The sequence below is a fragment of the Balaenoptera borealis genome (assembly GCF_965194805.1).
Source record: "Balaenoptera borealis genome assembly, chromosome: 14".
NCBI classification, from domain to species: domain Eukaryota; kingdom Metazoa; phylum Chordata; class Mammalia; order Artiodactyla; family Balaenopteridae; genus Balaenoptera; species Balaenoptera borealis.
Window position 1 is genome coordinate 27553479 of NC_138875.1, and position 20357 is coordinate 27573835.

At 39.7% G+C, this 20357-nt stretch overlaps 1 protein-coding gene across 4 annotated transcripts in view; it reads left to right on the forward strand.

Moving 5' to 3' along the window:
- Positions 1 to 20357, forward strand: part of EPG5 (ectopic P-granules 5 autophagy tethering factor) — a 136283-nt gene that overhangs the window by 81860 nt on the left and 34066 nt on the right. For all 4 annotated transcript variants that reach the window (XM_082353305.1, XM_082353306.1, XM_082353307.1 and 1 more), the window contains exons 28-32: positions 5223 to 5365; positions 6540 to 6696; positions 15926 to 16120; positions 17157 to 17370; positions 20034 to 20182. In XM_082353305.1, the coding sequence (XP_082209431.1) occupies positions 5223 to 5365; positions 6540 to 6696; positions 15926 to 16120; positions 17157 to 17370; positions 20034 to 20182 (858 nt within the window). The remainder of the gene's footprint in view (positions 1 to 5222; positions 5366 to 6539; positions 6697 to 15925; positions 16121 to 17156; positions 17371 to 20033; positions 20183 to 20357) is intronic.

A 20357-nucleotide genomic window follows, 5' to 3' on the forward strand; every position in this document is an offset into this window, starting at 1 on the left:
GAGTCTAATGCTGTCCATTACACAAATGGATGACTTTAGTTTGTAGGAAGAGAGGTGTTTGTCAGGGGTAGGGAAGGTGAGTTCTGAGTGTTTATGGCTCATCAAGAAACTGTCACTGGGAGAGAGTATTCCTGAAGAAGGTAGATTGTGTTATTCTTACAATGTAAAACTGTAGCCCCTCCATATACAGGCGTCCAGTGACCACCTCGTGGTTGTGATTAGTAGTGTTGATCCTGTTTGACATCATTCTATCATCTGGTGATGCTGAACATCATGAGGCCTCTTCTAGATTCCTCGGATCTCTAGCTACTTCTCAGTTTCCTCCAGGGTTCCTCAACGCTTGGATTGCTGGTTGTGCTTGGTTCTACTCCTGATTCCCTTCTTCACTGTGATACCAGCTGCTTTTTCCTTTTGTCTGTGCTGGAGTTCTTAATCTGGGGTTTGTGAAGGGTCTTTAGTGGGCCAGAGAAGACCCTGAAAGTGTATAGAAATTTTTTTTTTCCTGGAGAGTTCATAGATTCAGTCGATCCTCAACAGTCCATGACCCCCGAAGGGTCAGTCCATATGTTGATGACTCCTGTTCTGTTTGTCTAGTCCAGATTTCTCTCTTGAGTTCTAGGTCTAGACTTCTTCTTGCTTACTTAACGTTCTATGAATGTCCCATAGATACCTCAAACTCCTTAGGTCCTAAACTAATCTCATCTTTACCTGTCAAACCTGTTTTTTCTGTAATTCCACTTACCTGGGCTCCCAAGATGGAGACCGAGGCATCAGTATCCACATCCCCCCCCCCCCCCCCCCCCCTATACTTCCTATCTAGTTGCTTTCCAAGTCATATTGGTTCTGCCTTTGAAATGGCTTTAAATGTATGCCTTTCTCTGTTTGTATTGCCATTGCCCTATGGTCGGCCCACATCTCTTCTCCCCTGAACTAATACAGCAGCCTTCCTGTCCATAGTCTTTCTCTCTATCTAGTTCATTTTTCACCATTCATCTTTTTAAACACAAATCTGATCACATTTCCGGGCTAAAATCCCACGTTGGTTCTCTAGTATCTAAAAGGAGTATGTCTCTTAGGACCCTCCATAATCTGTTCTTAATCTTTTTCTGGCAACATCATTTACCCTCTCTTCCACTCTCCAAACCTTCTATTTTCTAGCAATTTAGACCTTTTCTGTTCTGCAAACATGACATGCCTTTGTTCTTAGCAGATGCTGTTATTTGTTCTCCCCCACTCATTTCTGAGCTTCTGCTCATCCCTTCATTCCTTGGTTCAGGCAGCATCTTTTCTTGAGGTCTTCTTGACTCCTCTAGTCAGACTGAGATATCCCCTCCTCTTATCGCAGCTTGAGCATGAATGCTGTTGTAGTTACCTGCTATTTTTCCTACCAGACTGTAACCTCTTTGGGAATCGAGCTCCTGTCCTTATTCATCTGTATTACCAGTACCACCTAGAATGGCTCTTGGCACATGATAGGTACCCTTTAACACCCCCGAATCAGTCAGTGAGAGCCACAAGCACACCACTTGTTAGACTGTATTACAGCTTGTTTTGTGTTAGGATTAGTTCTGTAGCCTTTAACAGATTTTGAGTTACCTGAGGGTCAGGATCTTGTCTTTTTCATGTTTATGTTGTCAGTGCTTCACACAGTCAGTGTCACAGAATGGATGTGTTTGAAGGAATGAATGATGGATACATACCCTTCATAATGATCTCCCTGAAGATATTATCTGGCTGTGGAAGACATGGAAGTTGGAACTTTTTCCTACTAGAAATTGGCAATCATTTTTGATCCTGCTTACCTTTGGCCAATTTAATGCTTAATTGGCCAGTTTAATGCTTTCCATACAAAATCCTGACTTAAATACCACACACTGCTCCACTTACCTTTTTACTCTAATATAAGTGTCTCCCGGGCATTCGATCTTGGAAAACAGTAAGGCTGGTCATACTTCAGTGCATTACTTTATTTCTCAGCCCTGTTCAGAGTATTTCTTACCCCTTGCTTGGGCACTCTCACGTTCCAGGTAATCTGCTAGGGGCTTTGCTTACGTTTTTCATTTAGCTTCACAGAATGAGGAAGAGAAAGCAGGTTCAGAGAGACTCAGAGACTTGTCAAACTCACACAGCTAGTAAGTGGCTCAGTTGGAATTCAAGCCTGCATCTATTTAAATTCAAGAGTTGTGCTTTTCCATTCAGTATTGGGAAATGGCCAGGCCATTTGCTTTGGCTGTTTCAGCTCTGATTTTTGAAAAGTAGCTGATCATGATGGTCAAATCTCATTTGAATTAACATGTGTACCCGTTTCTTTCTGAGTTAGTGTGATAGGAGTGCTTCTTTTTCAGTGATTAGAGAATTCCTGAATTGGATGAATTTTTAAAATCAACTTCATGGAAAATAATTTTATATTTCAAGTGTGAATTTTAAGTTCTAAAATTAAAACATGTTAAGCGTATTTTAAATATAAATTTCAATGGCTCTTTTGTAAAGATTTCAAATTATATCATGAAAATATCTTATTGCTTAGTAGAATTTTTCTGTGAGGGAAAGCCCTGGAAATTTCCAGCCATCTGCAAATGTTTGAACTATGTGTAGCTTGTTTTGGGTATACAAAAGCCAAAGATATTTTCTGGGAAGTGAGACGTGCCTCTTCTGTGGTCGCCTCTCCTAACAGAAGCCTCTAATAATTTGGTGATATTCCCTGAGGATATGGGGTGATTTATAATAGGGTTCCTTTTGTTGTTCTTTGGTATTGTGGGGCATGTTTGCTGGACCCAGGACTGATTTATTATCATGTGAAAAATTTGCTCATTCCTAGAAATGAAAGATGGAAAAGACCCACTGAGGGCCTCACATTATTTTAACAGCTTACTGAAGCACATGCTTTGTGCAACTTTTGTATTTCTTTGTCTACTTATAGTGACTCAAGGGGACGGGCTTCCAGCATGCTGCTTTGTTCTATTGTCTACAGCTTCTTGTAATTATGAGCTGGTAGTCATTCAATCTCTCTCACCTCCCCTCAAGTAAGAAAAGAAAACTTTTAACAGTGGTAGGAACAATGAACAAAAATAAGTAGACTAGGAAATTATGATAATTTTGGTTTTTTTTGTGAGAAAGTTTAAACTTTCCTAAACTAGTTGATTTTCTTTTATTCTTCAGCATAAGTAGTTTCTACAACATGGGGTGGCAGTTTTAAAGTTCAAGTTACAAAGTGATTTTAGTCTTTTCTCTCTGCATTTCCCAGTCAAGTGAGCCTCTCTTTTTTATTACCCATTGTCTTTCCACTTCCCTTCATTCTTACTGTCTTCCTTCCTCCTCTCAGATTTTCTCTTTTCCTCTCTTTGATGCTTTCTCTCCAGGTCAGCCAAGGGCTGTGACTCTCAAAGACCCAGTTTAACTGTACTTGATGACATATTGGGCAAAAAAGCTGCCTGCACATACTCCTGAGCACATTTTGGGCTATTAAACATTGGCCTGTTATTTGAAAGATTTGAAATAAAATATTTGTATTGATTCATTATGTGGTTTAATGGAAGTAATTTACTTTTTTTAAATCTTTTGTTTCTCCAGTAGTAAAAATTGAAGTAATTGTTGTTAACATTATATGCTCTTGGATATTCACTTTTATGCCGTTTTTTTAAAATTAAACAATACTTTATTGCTAAAAAATGCTAACCATCTTTTATGCCTTTCGATTCGTAGTAACAGCTTATTATTTCTTTAAAACAAGAAGTTTTATAAAGATTTTTAGCACAACATTGGTGAGTTTTGTGGAAGAAAGTTATTATCATGATCATAAAAGTAGGGGCTCAACATGCCATCTATCAGAGTTGTGCTGCACTGGGCTGCTGTGTAAAGCAAAACAAGCAGGACCATTGCCCTTCAGGAGCTTTTGATCTGGAATTTATGAAAATAACTCTGGCAGGGATATAAGGGATTCATTTGAGCAAGTTTGTAAATTAAGTAATTACGTTATTTATAAACAAAGGATACCTGTAATCACTGCATTGGTGGCTGAGGTCTGGGTTTGGGCAGGTGCATATAAAAGAAAATGTAGACTCTACTGCTCACCCAAGTGATTGGGGAAGACTATGTGAAGAGAATGTAGGATTTAAAATTCCTGCTTTCTAAATGTTCTTGTCTCTTCAGCATTTCCTGCCATGCCTGCAAGATAAGCCCAAATTCCCTAACCTGCATTAAAGGTATCTCTAAGACAGGCCCCCCTGCTCCCCAGTCTGATTACACTGCCCTCTTCAGCCCTGACCCCCTCCTTGGTTGAGCTCCTCTTGGCTGTCCCTCTGTCCTGTCCCCCACAACTGCCACATTTTGTTGCAACCTGGGCCTAGGATATTCTCTGTATCTGTCCACAGGCAAAAAAGGACATTAAAAATGTACATACAAAGCAGTTATCGTATAGGTCACCATCAATTAATTAGAGAAAGGGATATTAACAACCCCCTCAAATAGGAAAGACATAATCTTAAAGTATAGTTTTAAAAAAATTGAAATAAATTTAGTTTTTTTTTTAAAAAAGCTCAAATTCTTCTTATTTTTCACATCTTTACTGAGAACCAATAAAAATTTTATCAAAGACCGGCTTTTAGGAACCACTGAATTAGTCAGTTGCGCTTTCCTAGGCACGCAACTGGTTTGGGCACTTCTTGTATTTTATCTTATTTTTGGTGTTTCTTTTATAAGTATATATCTTTTCTTCCTTTCAAAATGGCAGTTGTTTTATTAACAGATTTGTATCATCTTCTTTTTATGTTTGGTGCAGATGAAACGTGCAGCCACAGTGTCTTGAGTCAAATTATATGTGCTTCTGGATTGGGAGAACAGAGAGGGGTTATGGTTATGGGGAGGGATGGCCAACAGAGGGGGGCTTGATGTGCTTCAAGAGAAGCCCCAGTGGTGGGAGACACTGAGTTTATTTTTGATGAGAATTGGAGCATTGAAGCATGAGTGATTTAGAACATAGCCTACAAAAGGATCTGAACCAGCAATGAACTAATTCAAGTTTGATTCTTCATGAAAAGCCTGAGATTCTCGTATAGGTTTTTGACGTTTTTTTCCCCCATCCTTCTCAGGTTCAACTGAGAGTTTTGAGTTACAATATTAGTTGTAATAATATTCTCTTTATCAAATACCCAGGATATTTGTAATAAAATATCTAGAAAGCTGTAGGGGCAAATAAGTCTGTTGACCACTTCAATTTTTGTTAGTTTGAAGGTTTGCATAAGAATGAAGCAATAAGCCAACAGCTTCATGTTTTGCGAAAAGAAGTGAAGCAGTTGCAAGCAGAAGCTGCTAAACCACCATCACTTAATATTGTGGAAGCCGCTGTGCATGCCGAAAACTTGATTACGTAAGTTTTGAGGGCATTATAATTTAAAATACTATTTGTTATTACTGACAGTAATCATACATGCTGCTATAGCCACCAGTCACCCACTAATTAGTACAGGGATCAGTGGCCTTTGGGCCAAATCTGACCTGCCATCTATTTTTATAAGTAAAGTTTTATTGTGACATAGCCATGCCCATTTATTTACCTAATGTGTATGGCTTTTATGCTACAATGGCAGAATTGAGTGTAGTGACAATTTATAGCCCATAAAGCATAAAATATTTATTATCTGGCCCTTTGTAGAATAATTTTGCTGACCCTTGAATTAGGAGGTGATACATTGTATTAGAATTCAATCACGGAGAGACTTAGTGCTTAAATTTTGTATTAAAGTCACATTTACCCAGTGATGTCATCACTGAGCAAAGTTGGCAGTGGAATTGCTCAGGGGAACTAGGGCTCTCAGGTGTAGTTGCCAACTTGCGTTTGACTATTGTGGTTTCTCTTAGAGCTCTCCTTTTTCTTCCCAAAGCCACCAGGACATTACCTGGGAAAGGGGAGGTTGACTCTGCCTTTTACTACAGAGGTGACTGCATGTTCTAGTACCAGCAGTGAATCGCCCAGTAGATTAGGATGGTGGTGTGGACAGGGGAATTGAGACCTTTTGTGGGTTGGATTGGGGGTGGGGGTCTGAGAAGGAGGAGGAGATAAGGTGAACAAGAGGTTGATGTTTCTTTTACTAGGAAAGAAACTCAAAACAGAGTGAGAATTAGAAGAGATATCTTTTATTCTAGGATCTTGTTCTATACAAAAATCTTTTTCTTCAACCTAAGTCAGTATTTTGGATTTTAAAATTGAGGGAAATCAAGGTTCTTGTGTTTAAAAATATGTATTTATATTATAATACGTGAAATTGAGTAATAAATTATGAATTACATACAATTATGAAAATATTTAATGTTAATAAAGGCTGAATTTTTTCCCCCCAGGAGGACATAAAATCACTTCTGTGTATTGAAAAGTTGTTGGGTCAAGTTGGAAGCTATCCCGTGAAATATTTCTAAAGTGACATTCATATGGGGCTCTGAGGACTCTTAAGAATATTGCCTGAGAAATGTAGAGTATCAGGGAAACACTGTGGGTCTGGATTCTTTTACTGTAGACCAATAGCCTTACCTACATTTTCCCACAGGGCCTTAGTGAATGCCTACCAGTCGCACCCCACCCCTGGGGTTCAGAAGGTTGGCATCAGCCTCTTCTTTACTGTTGTGGATTACGTCAGCGATGAGACCCAGCGTCATCCTCCCACAAGGCAGTTCTTTACTTCATGCATTGAGATCTTGGGACAGGTAAGGTTATCCTGTGTTTTTAGCCTTATTTACATATGATGAGTCCCTACAGTGTCCTCATTACATACAGTCAGGGTTGACTCCACACTTATATTATAGGTTCAGAGTCTTACCTAAGTCAGAAGCCCCTTTGAATTGCTGACTTCTCAAGATGTCGTTGGAATTGTTGATATGGAATTCTGCTTTTCATACAAGAGATATTAAATTATTAATATATGTAAGTCTCTGGGGAGACATCAGATTCTATCTTATGCTGTGTTAACAGTGGTATTACCAAAGCTCTTTATTGTTTATAAAATTCTTTTTGATTCATTATTTTATTTCACCCTCACAGTGACTCTGTGTGATTGATAGCATTCCCATCTTAAAGATGAGAAAACTGGTCTCTAAAAGATTAAGTGACTTGCCTAAGGAATACAGCTGGTGAGTGCTGGAGCTGAGAGGGACCCCAGGTCGTCTGACTCAACATTCTGTGCTTGCTCCACCTGTCCATCGCTGCCTCCCAGTTGCTAGTCACCATTTATTTACTTATTTGACTTATTGTTAAATATATGGATATTTAACAAGGGCAGGGGCATTGTATCCATACAGATTTATGAAATGTGTCATAAAAGCAAGAAATGCCACTTGCTGGAAAACATATAAATACTAATTAATCAGGTACTCTCACCCAAATTCAATTAAATAAGTACCTATTTATTGGATACTTTTAGGGAGGTGATACTGAGCAGATATTAAAATAGATGTTTTAGAATAGATTTTTGCCTGATTATAAAATTGTTGAGTGCTTATTGTAAGCAATACAGACAGCATAAAAAGTGTAAAGAGGGGGCGGAGTCAAGATGATGTTCTAGGAGGATGCGGAATTTGCGTCTCCTCACAACTAGGGCACCTACCAGGCACCAGAGGGGGACCATGGACGCCTAAGGGGACGGGAGGAACCTCCAGCGACTGGGCAGGACGTGGGGTGTGGGGGGAGTGCAGGGGGAGGAGAAGTGGAGGTGGGACGGGAGTGGTGCCCCTGAGGAGTGGCTGGGGGAAGGGAAAGGGGGGAATTGGGGAATGATTGGGAGGGCAGAGGATCAAAAGGGAGCGTGGCCAGGTTTCCCCTGCCCACTTGGGCCCCCAGGAACCTGCTGAGACACCCGGCCTGATCTTTTGCTCACCTAGGCCCCCTCCAGCCACACGGGTCCTGAGGGAGTGGGAGGGAGGGAAGGGGGAGCAAAAGTAAAGGCCAGACCTCCGGGACCGGCATCCCTGAGGGGTGGCTGGGGGAGGGAAGGAGTTCCTACACCCAGGGGGACCCACCCACGGTTAGGGGTCCAGCGGCGACGGGGAAGACCCTGGGGAAGATGGTGGGGGAGGGGCATGAAGGAACGGAAGGGAACGGGGCCAGTGCCTTCCCTGTCCACTTAGGCACCGGGAAGCCTGTTGGGCTCCTGGGCCTAATCCTCTGCCCTCAGAGCCTCCCTCCTGCTGCGCAGAACCCAAGCCCTGCCCCTACACCCCCACCCAGGGCCCCACCTCTACACTCAGAGACCCCCTCCAACGCGCTGGGCCTAAACCCCACCCACACACCCTCACCCAGGGCCCCACCTCTACACTCAGAGACCCCCTCCAACGCGATGGGCCTAAACCCCACCCACACACCCCCACCCAGGGCCCCACCTCTACACTCAGAGACCCCCTCCAACGCGATGGGCCTAAACCCCACCCACACACCCCCACCCAGGGCCCCACCTCTACACTCAGAGACCCCCTCCAACGCGATGGGCCTAAACCCCACCCACACACCCTCACCCAGGGCCCTACCTACAAACTCCGGAACTCCACACTCCAGAGGCCCTCCTTTCCACGTGCTGCCTCTCCCCTTCTGCGCAGGTCCTAAGCAGAGGCCCCGCCCCACGCTTGAACGTCGCCTCGCCTAGGCCCCACCCCCAAGGCCTTTTCTGGCTGCATGGATCCTGAGCCTAGGCCCCACCCCATGCTCAAACGTCACCTCCCACCAGCCTAGGTCCCACCCCACCCTAAACCCCACCCCTGCCTAAATTCCACCCTGCCTAAACTCTGCGCCCATAGCCAAGGCTTTTTTTTTTTTTCCTTTTTTCCTCTTTTAGATTGGGGTTCTGTTTTACCTTGTTGATTCGTTGTTGTTAATTCTTTTATATTTTTATTTTTCCTAATCTTTTATTTTTCTACTTTTACTCTTTAAACTTTGTTATTGTTCTCTCCTTTGGCTTGTTCCCCCCTCCCCCCCCACCCCCCGCCCTTTTTTTTTTTTAGTTTTTTTTTCTTTTTTCTGTTGTGGTTTTATTTTACCTTGTTGCAGTTGTTTCAGTTATAGTTTTATTTTTCCTAATATAATTTTTGTCTTTCTAATTCTGTTTGTTTTTTATTCTTTGATATTGTACTGCTCCTTTTTTTCTTTTTTCTCTTTTACTGCTCCACGAAGCTTGTGGGATCTTGGTTCCCAGGCTGGAGGTCAGGCCCGAGCGCCTGTGGTGGGAGCTCCAAGTCCAAACCACTGGACTAACAGAGAACCTCAGACTTCAGGGAATATCAATCGGGGTGAGACCTCGCGGAGGTCCTCATCTCAGCACCAAGACCCAGCTCTATCCAACTGCCTGCAAACTCCAGTACTGGACGTCTCAGGCCAAACAACCAGTAAGACAGGAATACAGCACCACCCATCAAAAAAAAAAAAATGAAACAACAAAAAAATGTTACAGACGAAGGAGCAAGGTAAAAACCTACAAGACCAAATAAATGAAGATGAAATAGGCAACCTACCTGAAAAAGAATTCAGAGTAATGATAGTAAAGGTGATCCAAAATCTTGGAAACAGAATGGAGAAAATACAAGAAACACTTAACAAGGACCTAGAAGAACTAAAGAGCAAACAAACAATGATGAACAACACAATTACTGAAATTAAAAATACTCTAGAAGGAGTCAATAACAGAATAACTGAGGCAGAAGAACAGATAAGTGAGCTGGAAGATAAAATGGTGGAAATAACTGCCAGGGAACAGAATAAAGAAAAAAGAATGAAAAGAGTTGAGGACAGTCTCAGAAACCTCTGGGACAACATTAAACGCACCAACATTTGAATTATAGGGGTCCCAGAAGAAGAAGAGAAAAAGAAAGGGTCTGAGAAAATATTTGAAGAGATTATAGTTGAAAACTTCCCTAACATGGGAAAGGAAATAGTCAGTGAAGTCCAGGAAGCACAGAGAGTACCATACTGGATAAACCTAAAGAGAAACACGCTGAGACACATATTAATCAAACTATCAAAAATTAAATACAAAGAAAAAATATTAAATGCAGCAAGGGAAAAGCAACAAATAACATACAAAGGAATCCCCATAAGGTTAACAGCAGATCTTTCAGCAGAAACTCTGCAAGCCAGAAGGGAGTGGCAGGACATATTTAAAGTGATGAAAGGGAGAAACCTACAACCAAGATTACTCTACCCAGCAAAGATCTCATTCAGATTCGATGGAGAAATTAAAACCTTTACAGACAAGCAAAAGCTAATAGAATTCAGCACCACCAAACCAGCTTTACAACAAATGGTAAAGGAACTTCTCTAGGCAGGAAACACAAGAGAAAGAAAAGGCCTACAAAAACAAACCCAAAACAATTAAGAAAATGGTAATAGGAACAGACATCTCGCTAATTACCTTAAATGTAAGTGGATTAAATGCTCCAACCAAAAGACACAGGCTTGCTGAATGGATACAAAAACAAGACCCATATATATGCTGTCTACAAGACACCCACTTCAGACCTAGGGACACATACAGACTGAAAGTGAGGGGATGGAAAAAGATATTCTATGCAAATGGAAATCAAAAGAAAGCTGAGTAGCAATTCTCATATCAGACAAAATAGACTTTAAAATAAAGACTATTGCAAGAGACAAAGAAGGACATTACATAATGATCAAGGGATCAATCCAAGAAGAAGATATAACAATTGTAAATATTTATGCACCCAACATAGGAGCACCTCAATACATAAGGCAAATGCTAACAGCCATAAAAGGGGAAATTGACAGTAACACAATCATAGTAGGGGACTTTAACACCCCACTTTCACCGATGGACAGATCATCCAAAATGAAAATAAATAAGGAAACACAAACTTGAAGTGACACATTAAACAAGATGGACCTAATTGATATTTGTAGGACATTCCATCCAAAAACAACAGAATACACTTTCTTCTCAAGTGCTCATGGAACGTTCTCCAGGATAGATCATATCTTGGGTCACAAATGAAGCCTTGGTAAATTTAAGAAAATTGAAATCGTATCAGGTATCTTTTCCGACCACAACGCTCTGAGACTAGATATCAATTACAGGAAAAAAACTGTAAAAAATACAAAGACAGGGAGGCTAAACAATATGCTACTAAATAACCAAGTGATCACTGAAGAAATCAAAGAGGAAATCATAAATTACCTAGAGACAAATGACAATGAAAACACGATGACCTAAAACCTATGGGATGCAGCAAAAGCAGTTCTAAGAGGGAAGTTTATAGCAATACAGTCCTACCTCAAGACACAAGAAAAATCTCAAACAACCTAACCTTACACCTAAAGCAGTTAGAGAAAGAAGAACCAAAAAAACCCGAAGTTAGCAGAAGGAAAGAAATCATGAAGATCAGATCAGAAATAAATGAAAAACAAATGAAGGAAACAGTAGCAAAGATCAATAAAACTAAAAGCTGGTTCTTTGAGAAGATAAACAAAATTGATAAACCATTAGCCAGACTCATCAAGAAAAAGAGGGAGAGGACTCAAATCAATAAAATTAGAAATGAAAAAGGAGAAGTTACAACAGACACTGCAGAAATACAAAGCATCCTAAGAGACTACTACAAGCAACTCTATGCCAATAAAATGGACAACCTGGAAGAAATGGACAATTTCTTAGAAAAGCACAACCTTCTGAGACTGAACCAGGAAGAAATAGAAAATATAAGCAGACCAATCACAAGCACTGAAATTGAAACTGTGATTAAAAATCTTCCAACTAACAAAAGCCCAGGACCAGATGACTTCACAGACGAATTCTTTCAAACATTTAGAGAAGAGCTAATGCCTATCCTTCTCAAACTCTTCCAGAATATAACAGAGGGAGGAACACTCCCAAACTCATTCTACAAGACCACCATCACTTTGATACCAAAACCAGACAAAGATGTCACAAAAAAAGAAAACTACAGGTCAATATCTCTGAACATAGGTGTAGAAATCCTCAACAAAATACTAGCAAACAGAATCCAACAGCACATTAAAAGGATGATACACCATGATCAAGTGGGGTTTATCCCAGGAATGCAAGGATTCTTCAATATACGCAAATCAATCAATGTGATACACCATATTAACAAATTGAAGGATAAAAACCATATGATCATCTCAATAGATGCAGAAAAAGCTTTTGACAAAATTCAACACCCATTTATGATAAAAACTGTTCAGAAAGTAGGCATAGAGAGAACCTACCTCAACATATAAAGACCATATAGGACAAACCCACAGCCAACATCGTTCTTAATGGTGAAAAACTGAAAACATTTCCTCTAAGATCAAGAACAAGATAAGGTTGCCCACTCTCACCATTATTATTCAACATAGTTTGGGAAGTGTTAGCCACAGCAATCAGAGAAGAAAAATAAATAAAAGGAATCCAAATCAGAAAAGAAGAAGTAAAGGTGTCACTGTTTGCAGATGACATGATACTATACATAGAGAATCCTAAAGATGCTACCAGAAAACTGCTAGAGCTAATCAATGAATTTGGTAGAGTAGCAGGATACAAAATTAATGCACAGAAATCCCTTTGATTCCTATACACTAATGATGAAAAATCTGAATGAGAAATTATGGAAACACTCCCATTTACTATTGCAACAAAAAGAATAAAATACCTAGGAATAAACCTACCTAAGGAGACAAAAGACCTTTATGCAGAGAACTATAAGACACTGATGGAAGAAATTAAAGATGATATAAACAGATGGAGAGATATACTATGTTCTTGAATTAGAAGAATCAACATTGTGAAAATGACTGTAGTACCCAAAGCAATCTGCAGATTCAGTGCAATCCCTATCAAACTACCAATGGCATTTTTCACAGAACTAGAACAAAAAATTTCACAATTTGTATGGAAACACAAAAGACCCGAATAGCCAAAGCAATCTTGAGAAAGAAAAATGGAGCTGGAGGAATCAGGCTCCCTGACTTCAGACTATAGTACAAAGCTACAGTAATCAAGACAGTATGGTACTGGCACAAAAACAGAAATATAGATCAGTGGAACAGGATAGAAAGCCCAGAGTTAAACCCAGACACATATGATCACCTTATCTTTGATAAAGGAGGCAAGAGTATACAATGGAGAAAAGACAGCCTCTTCAATACGTGGTGCTGGGAAAACAGGACAGCTACATGTAAAAGAATGAAATTGGAACACTTCCTAACACCATACACAAAAATAAACTCAAAATGGATTAAAGACCTAAATGTAAGGCCAGATAGTATAAAACTCTTAGAGTAAAACATAGGTAGGACACTCTATGACATAAATCACAGCAAGATCCTTTTTGACCCAGCTCCTAGAGAAATGGAAATAAAAACAAAAATAAACAAATGGGACCTAATGAAACTTAAAAGCTTTTAGACAACAAAGGAAACCATAAAAACGAAAAGACAACCCTCAGAATGGGAGAAAATATTTGCAAACGAAGCAACTGACAAAGGATTAATCTCCAAAATATACATGCAGCTCAATATCAAAAAAAAAACCAACCCAATCCAAAAATGGGCAGAGGACCTAAAGAGAGATTTCTCCAAAGAAGATATACAGATTGCCAACAAACACATGAAAAGATGCTCAACATCACTAATCAGTAGAGAAATGCAAATCAAAACTACCATGAGGTATCACCTCACAGCAGTCAGAATGGCCACCATCAAAAAATCTACAAACAGTAAATGCTGGAGAGGGTATGGAGAAAAGGGAACCCTCTTGCACTGTTGGTGGGAATGTAAATTGATACAGCCACTATGGAGAACAGTATAGAGCTTCCTTAAAAGACTAAAAATAGAACTACCGTATGACCCAGCAATCCCACTACTGGGCGTATACCCTGAGAAAACCATATTTCAAAGAGTCATGTGCCACAATGTTCATCGCAGCACTATTTACAATAGCCAGCACATGGAAGCAACCTAAGCATCCATTGACAGATGAATGGATAAAGAAGCTGTGGCACATATATACAGTGGAATATTACTCAGCCATAAAAAGAAACGAAATTGAGTCATTTGTAGTGAGGTGGATGGACCTAGAGTCTGTCATACAGAGTGAAGTCAGAAAGAGAAAAACAAATACCATATGCTAACACATATATATGGAATCTTAAAAAAAAAATGGTTCTGATGAACCTAAGGGCAGGACAGGAATAAAGACACAGGCATAGAGAATGGACTTGAGGACACGGGGAGGGAGAATGGTAAGCTGGGACAAAGTGAGAGAGTAGCATTGGCATATATACACTACCAAATGTAAAATAGGTAGCTAGTGGGAAGCAGCTACATAGCACAGGGAGAACAGCTCTGTGCTTTGCGACCACCTACAGGGGTGGGATAGGGAGGGTGGGAGGGAGATGCAAGAGGGAGGGGATATGGGGGTTTACGTATGTATATAGCTGATTCACTTTGTTATACAGCAGAAACTAACAAAACACTGTAAAGCAATTACACTCCAATAAAGATGTAAAAAAAAAAAGTATAAAGAAGAAACATTTCTCACAATCCTCATCTCCTGGAGATATTGGTTACATAGCTAACATTTCATTATAGTTTGTCTTGTGTATCTATGTCTATTAGTTTATGTGTGTATATGTAAAAATACACAGTTAATAACTAGCACATGCTGTTTTATAACCTGCTTTTTTCATTCAAACACATGTTTTAGACCTTATTCTTGATAATAAATACAGACCTATATCATGGTATTTAATATATAGTGTTCCATGGTATAGATATATTGTAATGTATTGAGCCAGTGCCCTCTGGATGAATATTTAGGTAGGTTGTTTGTTTTGCTACGGTAAGCCTGAGCTAAATATTCTTACATATCTTTGTGAAATTATTGTGCTGTTTTTCCTAGGATAATTTCCTAGAAGTATGATGGCTATGTCAAAAGGATTAGCGTTTGATGTATATTATTATACTGTCCTCCTGGGAAGTTTGTACCTATTTACATTATAATAGCAGGGTTTGAGTTTATTATTCTCCACATTAGAACTAACATTAGGAATGATCATTCTTTATAAGTCTTGCTAATCTAATAGGGGAAGTGGTACTTTGTGATTATTTTAAGTTGTATTTCTTTAAGTACTTGTTCAGTTGCCTGACTTTTCAGATGATTATTGGCTGTTTAATAATTTTTTTGTGTGATTTTTCTGGTATTGTCCTTTGCATGTTTTCTGCTGGAGAGTTTCTTGTTTTTTGATTGTTTTGAAAGAGCTCCTCAGACTGGTAACCTGGTATCTGGAATGTGGTATAATTTTTCTGCTTTGTCATTTTTCTTTAATTTTATGATGCTTTTTGCCGTATTGAAGTAAAAATTTTTATATATTCAAATCTATCAGTCTTGTCCTTTATTATTTCTGCCTCTGGTCAAGCTTATGAAAGCTTTCCTGACTCTGAGATTATTTAAATATTCACTTATATTCTACTACTTTTAAACATTAGAACCAAGTTACAAGAAGGTGAGGTTATCTTGTGTGTATATTAGTTGTGAAAATTAGCTTTTTAAAAGTATTAAAAGCACATCTCAATAAAATGTGTAACGTAGAAGTTTCTTTTCTTGACGTAATGCAGAATCACTTTGAATACTTAGCAATCATGGTGGGTACATTGCAAATTTCCAGATTCAGATTATCCCAATATTTTAATCTTTTAAACATTTTCTTTGGTGTGTCCAAATGAAATGAATGGATTATCCAGAATTTTTAATATCACTTACATTGGAAGTGACAGGTTTATCGATGTTGATTTTAGATTTCTTTTGATTGTTTCATATTCTCATTTAGAAAAAATTCTATTTGCCTTATGTACTATTCCTTAAAACTTGGGTGCTTAAGTAAAAGTTGGGGAGGGGAGAATTTAATGACATTCTCCCTTTTTAATTCTTTCAAGGTGTTTATAAGTGGCACTAAATCAGAATGCAGAAAAGTTCTTCAGACCATTCTGAAGAACAGAAGGCTCTGCTCTCTCTTGTCTCCTTTCTTTACTCCCAACGCTACGCCTGCGGAGTTCATACAGCTGTATGAGAAAGTGGTGAAGTTTCTGAGTGAGGACAACAGTGATATGATTTTCATGCTGCTGACCAAGGTGAGCTGTCATTCAGTCCTGCTGTTGTCATTGAAATGTAGATACTGCTGTTTTTTCCCAGCTCCACAGAAATGCACGGCCCTCGGAGCTCTGTCTCCAGGTGGACTGGAGACTGACAGGCCATTTTCACATTTGATATCATCTTCAAATAGCATCCCAGAGCTGCTGCTTCTGGGGGCGCTGATTCTGTTATATAGGACAGTCTTACTCATGTAGTATAAAAAGGACCAGTTCCCATTCCCAAACTCTCTTCAAAAACTTCATACAGTTTTGAAATATTCATAGTAATAATTTAGTACATCCTTCTTTTGAATGTATGCCTTAATTGTGTTTGATAATTGAGTTGTAATATGTCAGAGTGTCTCATATTTAGAATAAGCCCAATCTAAGCAAATTTCCTTTGTTTTATTCCTAATAGAATATTAACTCAGACCAAGGCAATGAATTTACTTAACCAGTTGAGAATTTCAGAGCCTTAGCTATTTTGCCTTCAGTCGTACTTCTCTGACATCTGTGAGTCATAAAACCTGGGCATTTTTTAGGACCTGGAGACTGATCTCAGTTTGTAATGGGGGAGACCATGTTTTATAGTTTGGGATTCTGGAAGGTGATATCAATACTCTGAATTTTCACTAACTGATGCACTCTTTGAAACATGGCCATTAGATGGAGATAGTTCCATAAAGTGGCCGCTTGTTTGTGGCACTATGACCAGTGAAGAAGAACTACGAAGTTCTGATCCTTGTGTTGTAGGGAAAACTTAACAACAAGATTTTTAAATTGCAAAAAAGCATGCAGGGCTGAGAAAACTGCCTCTGCAATCCCAGAGACTGAAGTATAGATGGAGGCATAATGGTACCGTCAGTTACTGAACTGCCTAGATTCTTTTAAGTATATAAATTTTTGTTTCAATCTTTATAAAAAGCTAAATGCTAGGTAAGCTTTGACTTTCAAACTAAATTTGCACATAATTGTCTCTATTTCAATTAATTTTCTAGTATAAATAAAACTGCTTCTTATTTCCTTTTCTTTTTAGTTCGATCTTAAGCAATGGTTAAACGCCACTAAACCTCCTCTGTCTGATCGTACCAGGCTTCTGGAGTCCATTCATTTGGCACTTACTGCCTGGGGCCTTGAACCAGATGAAGATATTTTGATGCCATTTAATCTTTTCTGTAAGCACTGGACTTATCTTCTTCTCTACCAGTTCCCTGACCAGTACAGTGACATTCTGAGGCTGCTGATGCAAAGTAAGTGCCTTAATTGTGACTGATTAGATCACAGTGAATGTTTAATATGACATTTACCATTCTACAGATGTCATCCAAAAATGTAAAAATAATGCAAGTATGCAGGAGTTTAGAATCACTAATCTTCACCCAAAGTGCTCAATGAACAATGCTCAAAAGGTTGCTGTCTGTAAAAATGGTCAGTTATTGTCCTAAATGTCAGAATGGGCCCTAATTGGGCAAGACAGCTCTTAGACATTGGGGTTGGAGTCGTGCACCCACCTTTTTACCTCGACTTTGCAGCTGTCCTGAACTGGGGTGGGCCTGCTTACTCTGGTGACTGTAGATTTGGGAAGAGGAGGAAGTTGCTCCTTTACAGTATGCTTAATATGCTGGTTGGTTTCTCTATAGTTCCAAAATGGTGGATAAATTTAGTCTTTTTCCCCCCTAATTTTTTGACTCTTGTTTTTTGCAAATGAATTTTATCCCTGTATAATGATACACTGTATTTATATTATCCAAGAGAAAGAGAGCAGCATTAAATTTTCCAAATTCCCACTGTTTCTGTCCCCCTCCTGCAGTTTTCCATCAGAGTGTTGGAGATCAGAGGAGAAATAAAGAGTGTAGGCTTTTTTATTTTTGGAATTTCACTAGGCAGGAATTTTATTGAAATTTGAAAAATGAGATAGTATTTACTTTTTTTCATGTAAACTTCATACTGTTTATAGATGTAATGGAAAACTAAATTTTGCTTTATGTCAAGTCTTTGTGTTACATCATAGAAATAGTATAATGAATAAGTTAATGATCTTTGTATTGGACTACCTGAAGAATACTGAAATGTATGGTCTCATTTTCAAAGCACTACAAAACGTTCATTGTTTCCTACAGAGGCAAGTTGCAGGGTGCGTGGAGAATGGTGGTAGGGAAATGTACTTGTATAATTTTTAATGCACATTTGCATAGCTAAGTTTTGCCCTAAATTTTCAAAACTGGTTAAGCATATATTGTGGGTTTTTTCCCTGAAACCTTCTAAAGAGATTGTAAATTGTTTATATAGGCAACCATTGACTTGGATTTAGCAGGAAATTTTTATTTCCCAGGAAAAGTAATTCAGTTACAGGCTTAAGAAAACAGTACTGCCTCTGTCAGATTCCATAACCTCCAGCCTCCTGGTTTCCATCCCTCCCTGGCCACCGTATCGGTGTTCCCAGGGCTTCATCCTTTGCTCATCTGATTTGCCCTGGGTGAGCCCACTGCAATTTTCCCTGGCTTCACTGACATCTTCTAGGCGTGCATGACTCCACACCTGTAGCTGTGTTCCAGGTCTCTGCCCTAAGATCCAGACCGCAGTAGCTATTGGGACACAGACCCTTCACTGTCCCCTAGGTACCTCCCACCCACTAGTGCAGCTGACTTCATCATCCTTCCCCTCAGACCAGCCCCTATGAGCCACTGTTGTCCTAGTTGATCTTTGTGCCACCTCTGGGGGGAAAGGACCTGAGGGCGTATAATTCCTGTCCTCTGGGAAGTCAGTTTTGCAGGTAGCAGAGTGCTGGTTGGTAGTCTCTACTTTTGCATACTGTTTCTGTGTTGCTTTAGCTTTTGCCCAGTGTAGGAGTGGACCTTTAGGGGCGAGTAAGAGATTCCTCCTGAACAGAGCCTAGACTCTGCAGTTGCAATTCTGCACCATGGGTCCTTTGTTGTCTCTCTCACATTGTCCAGCCAGGAAAATGGCACCTTTACCATTCCCCAGTCAGGGGCTGGTAGGTGGGAGTCCCCCGCCAGATTCCAGCTCAGATGGCTCTGCTGTGCTCACTACCTGTAGGGTTACCAAGAGTACGGAAAGTCAAGTGTCCATGTGGACAGATCTTTCAATAGGTTCTCTTAACTTTGGTCTCTTCACCACAGATCTTTTTTTTTTTTTTTTTTTAACGTTTTTATTGGAGTATAATTGCTTTACAATGGTGTGTTAGTTTCTGCTTTATAACGAAGTGAATCAGTTATACATAGACATATATCCCCATATCTCTTCCCTCTTGCATTTCCCTCCCTCCCACCCTCCCTATCCCACCCTTCTAGCTGGTCACAAAGCACCGAGCTGATCTCCCCGTGCTATGCGACTGCTTCCCACTAGCTATCTATTTTACATTTGGTAGTGTATATATGTCCATGCCACTCTCTCACTTTGTCCCAGCTTACCCTTCCCCCTCCCCATGTCCTCAAGTCCATTTTCTAGTAGGTCTGCGTCTTTATTCCCATCTTGCCCCTAGGTTCTTCATGACCATTTTTTTTTTTTTTTAGATTCCATATATATGTGTTAGCATAAGGTATTTGTTTTTCTCTTTCTGACTTACTTTACTCTGTATGACAGACTCTAGGTCCATCCACATCACTACAAATAACTCAGTTTCGTTCCTTTTTATGGCTGAGTAATATTCCATTGTATATATGTGCCACATCTTCTTTATCCATTCATCTGTCGATGGACAGTTAGGTTACTTCCATGTCCTGGCTATTGTAAATAGAGCTGCAATGAACATTGCACCACAGATCTTTATGAATTTGTTTTGGATTTTTATTTAATACTCATTCATTTGTAAAGTACATGTGTTCTTTGATTCAAGTTGAAAGTTAGTTTGTGAAGGATGCTGACTTGCTGTCCTCTGTCCCTGCCTGGTAAGGCTCTGCTGAGCAGCTGCTGAGCCCCGAGTGTTGGAAAGCCACCCTAAGAGCCCTGGGCTGCTGCGTCCCAGGCTGCCAGCAGGGGGCAGCTTCTGCTGAGACCACGGTGCTTCAGAGCTCTCCGGATGTTCTCTTGTCAGACAAGCAGGTGTGTAGCTCTTGGTCTCTGAAGTTTTTGCGCGTTTCTTTTCCATTTCCTTTGTAGTTTTTTTTTTTTTTTAATTTATTTATTAAAAAAAAATTTTTGTTTTCTTGGCTGCATTGGGTCCTTGTTGCTGCTCTCAGGCTTTCTCTAGTTGCGGCGAGCGGGGGCTACTCTTCCT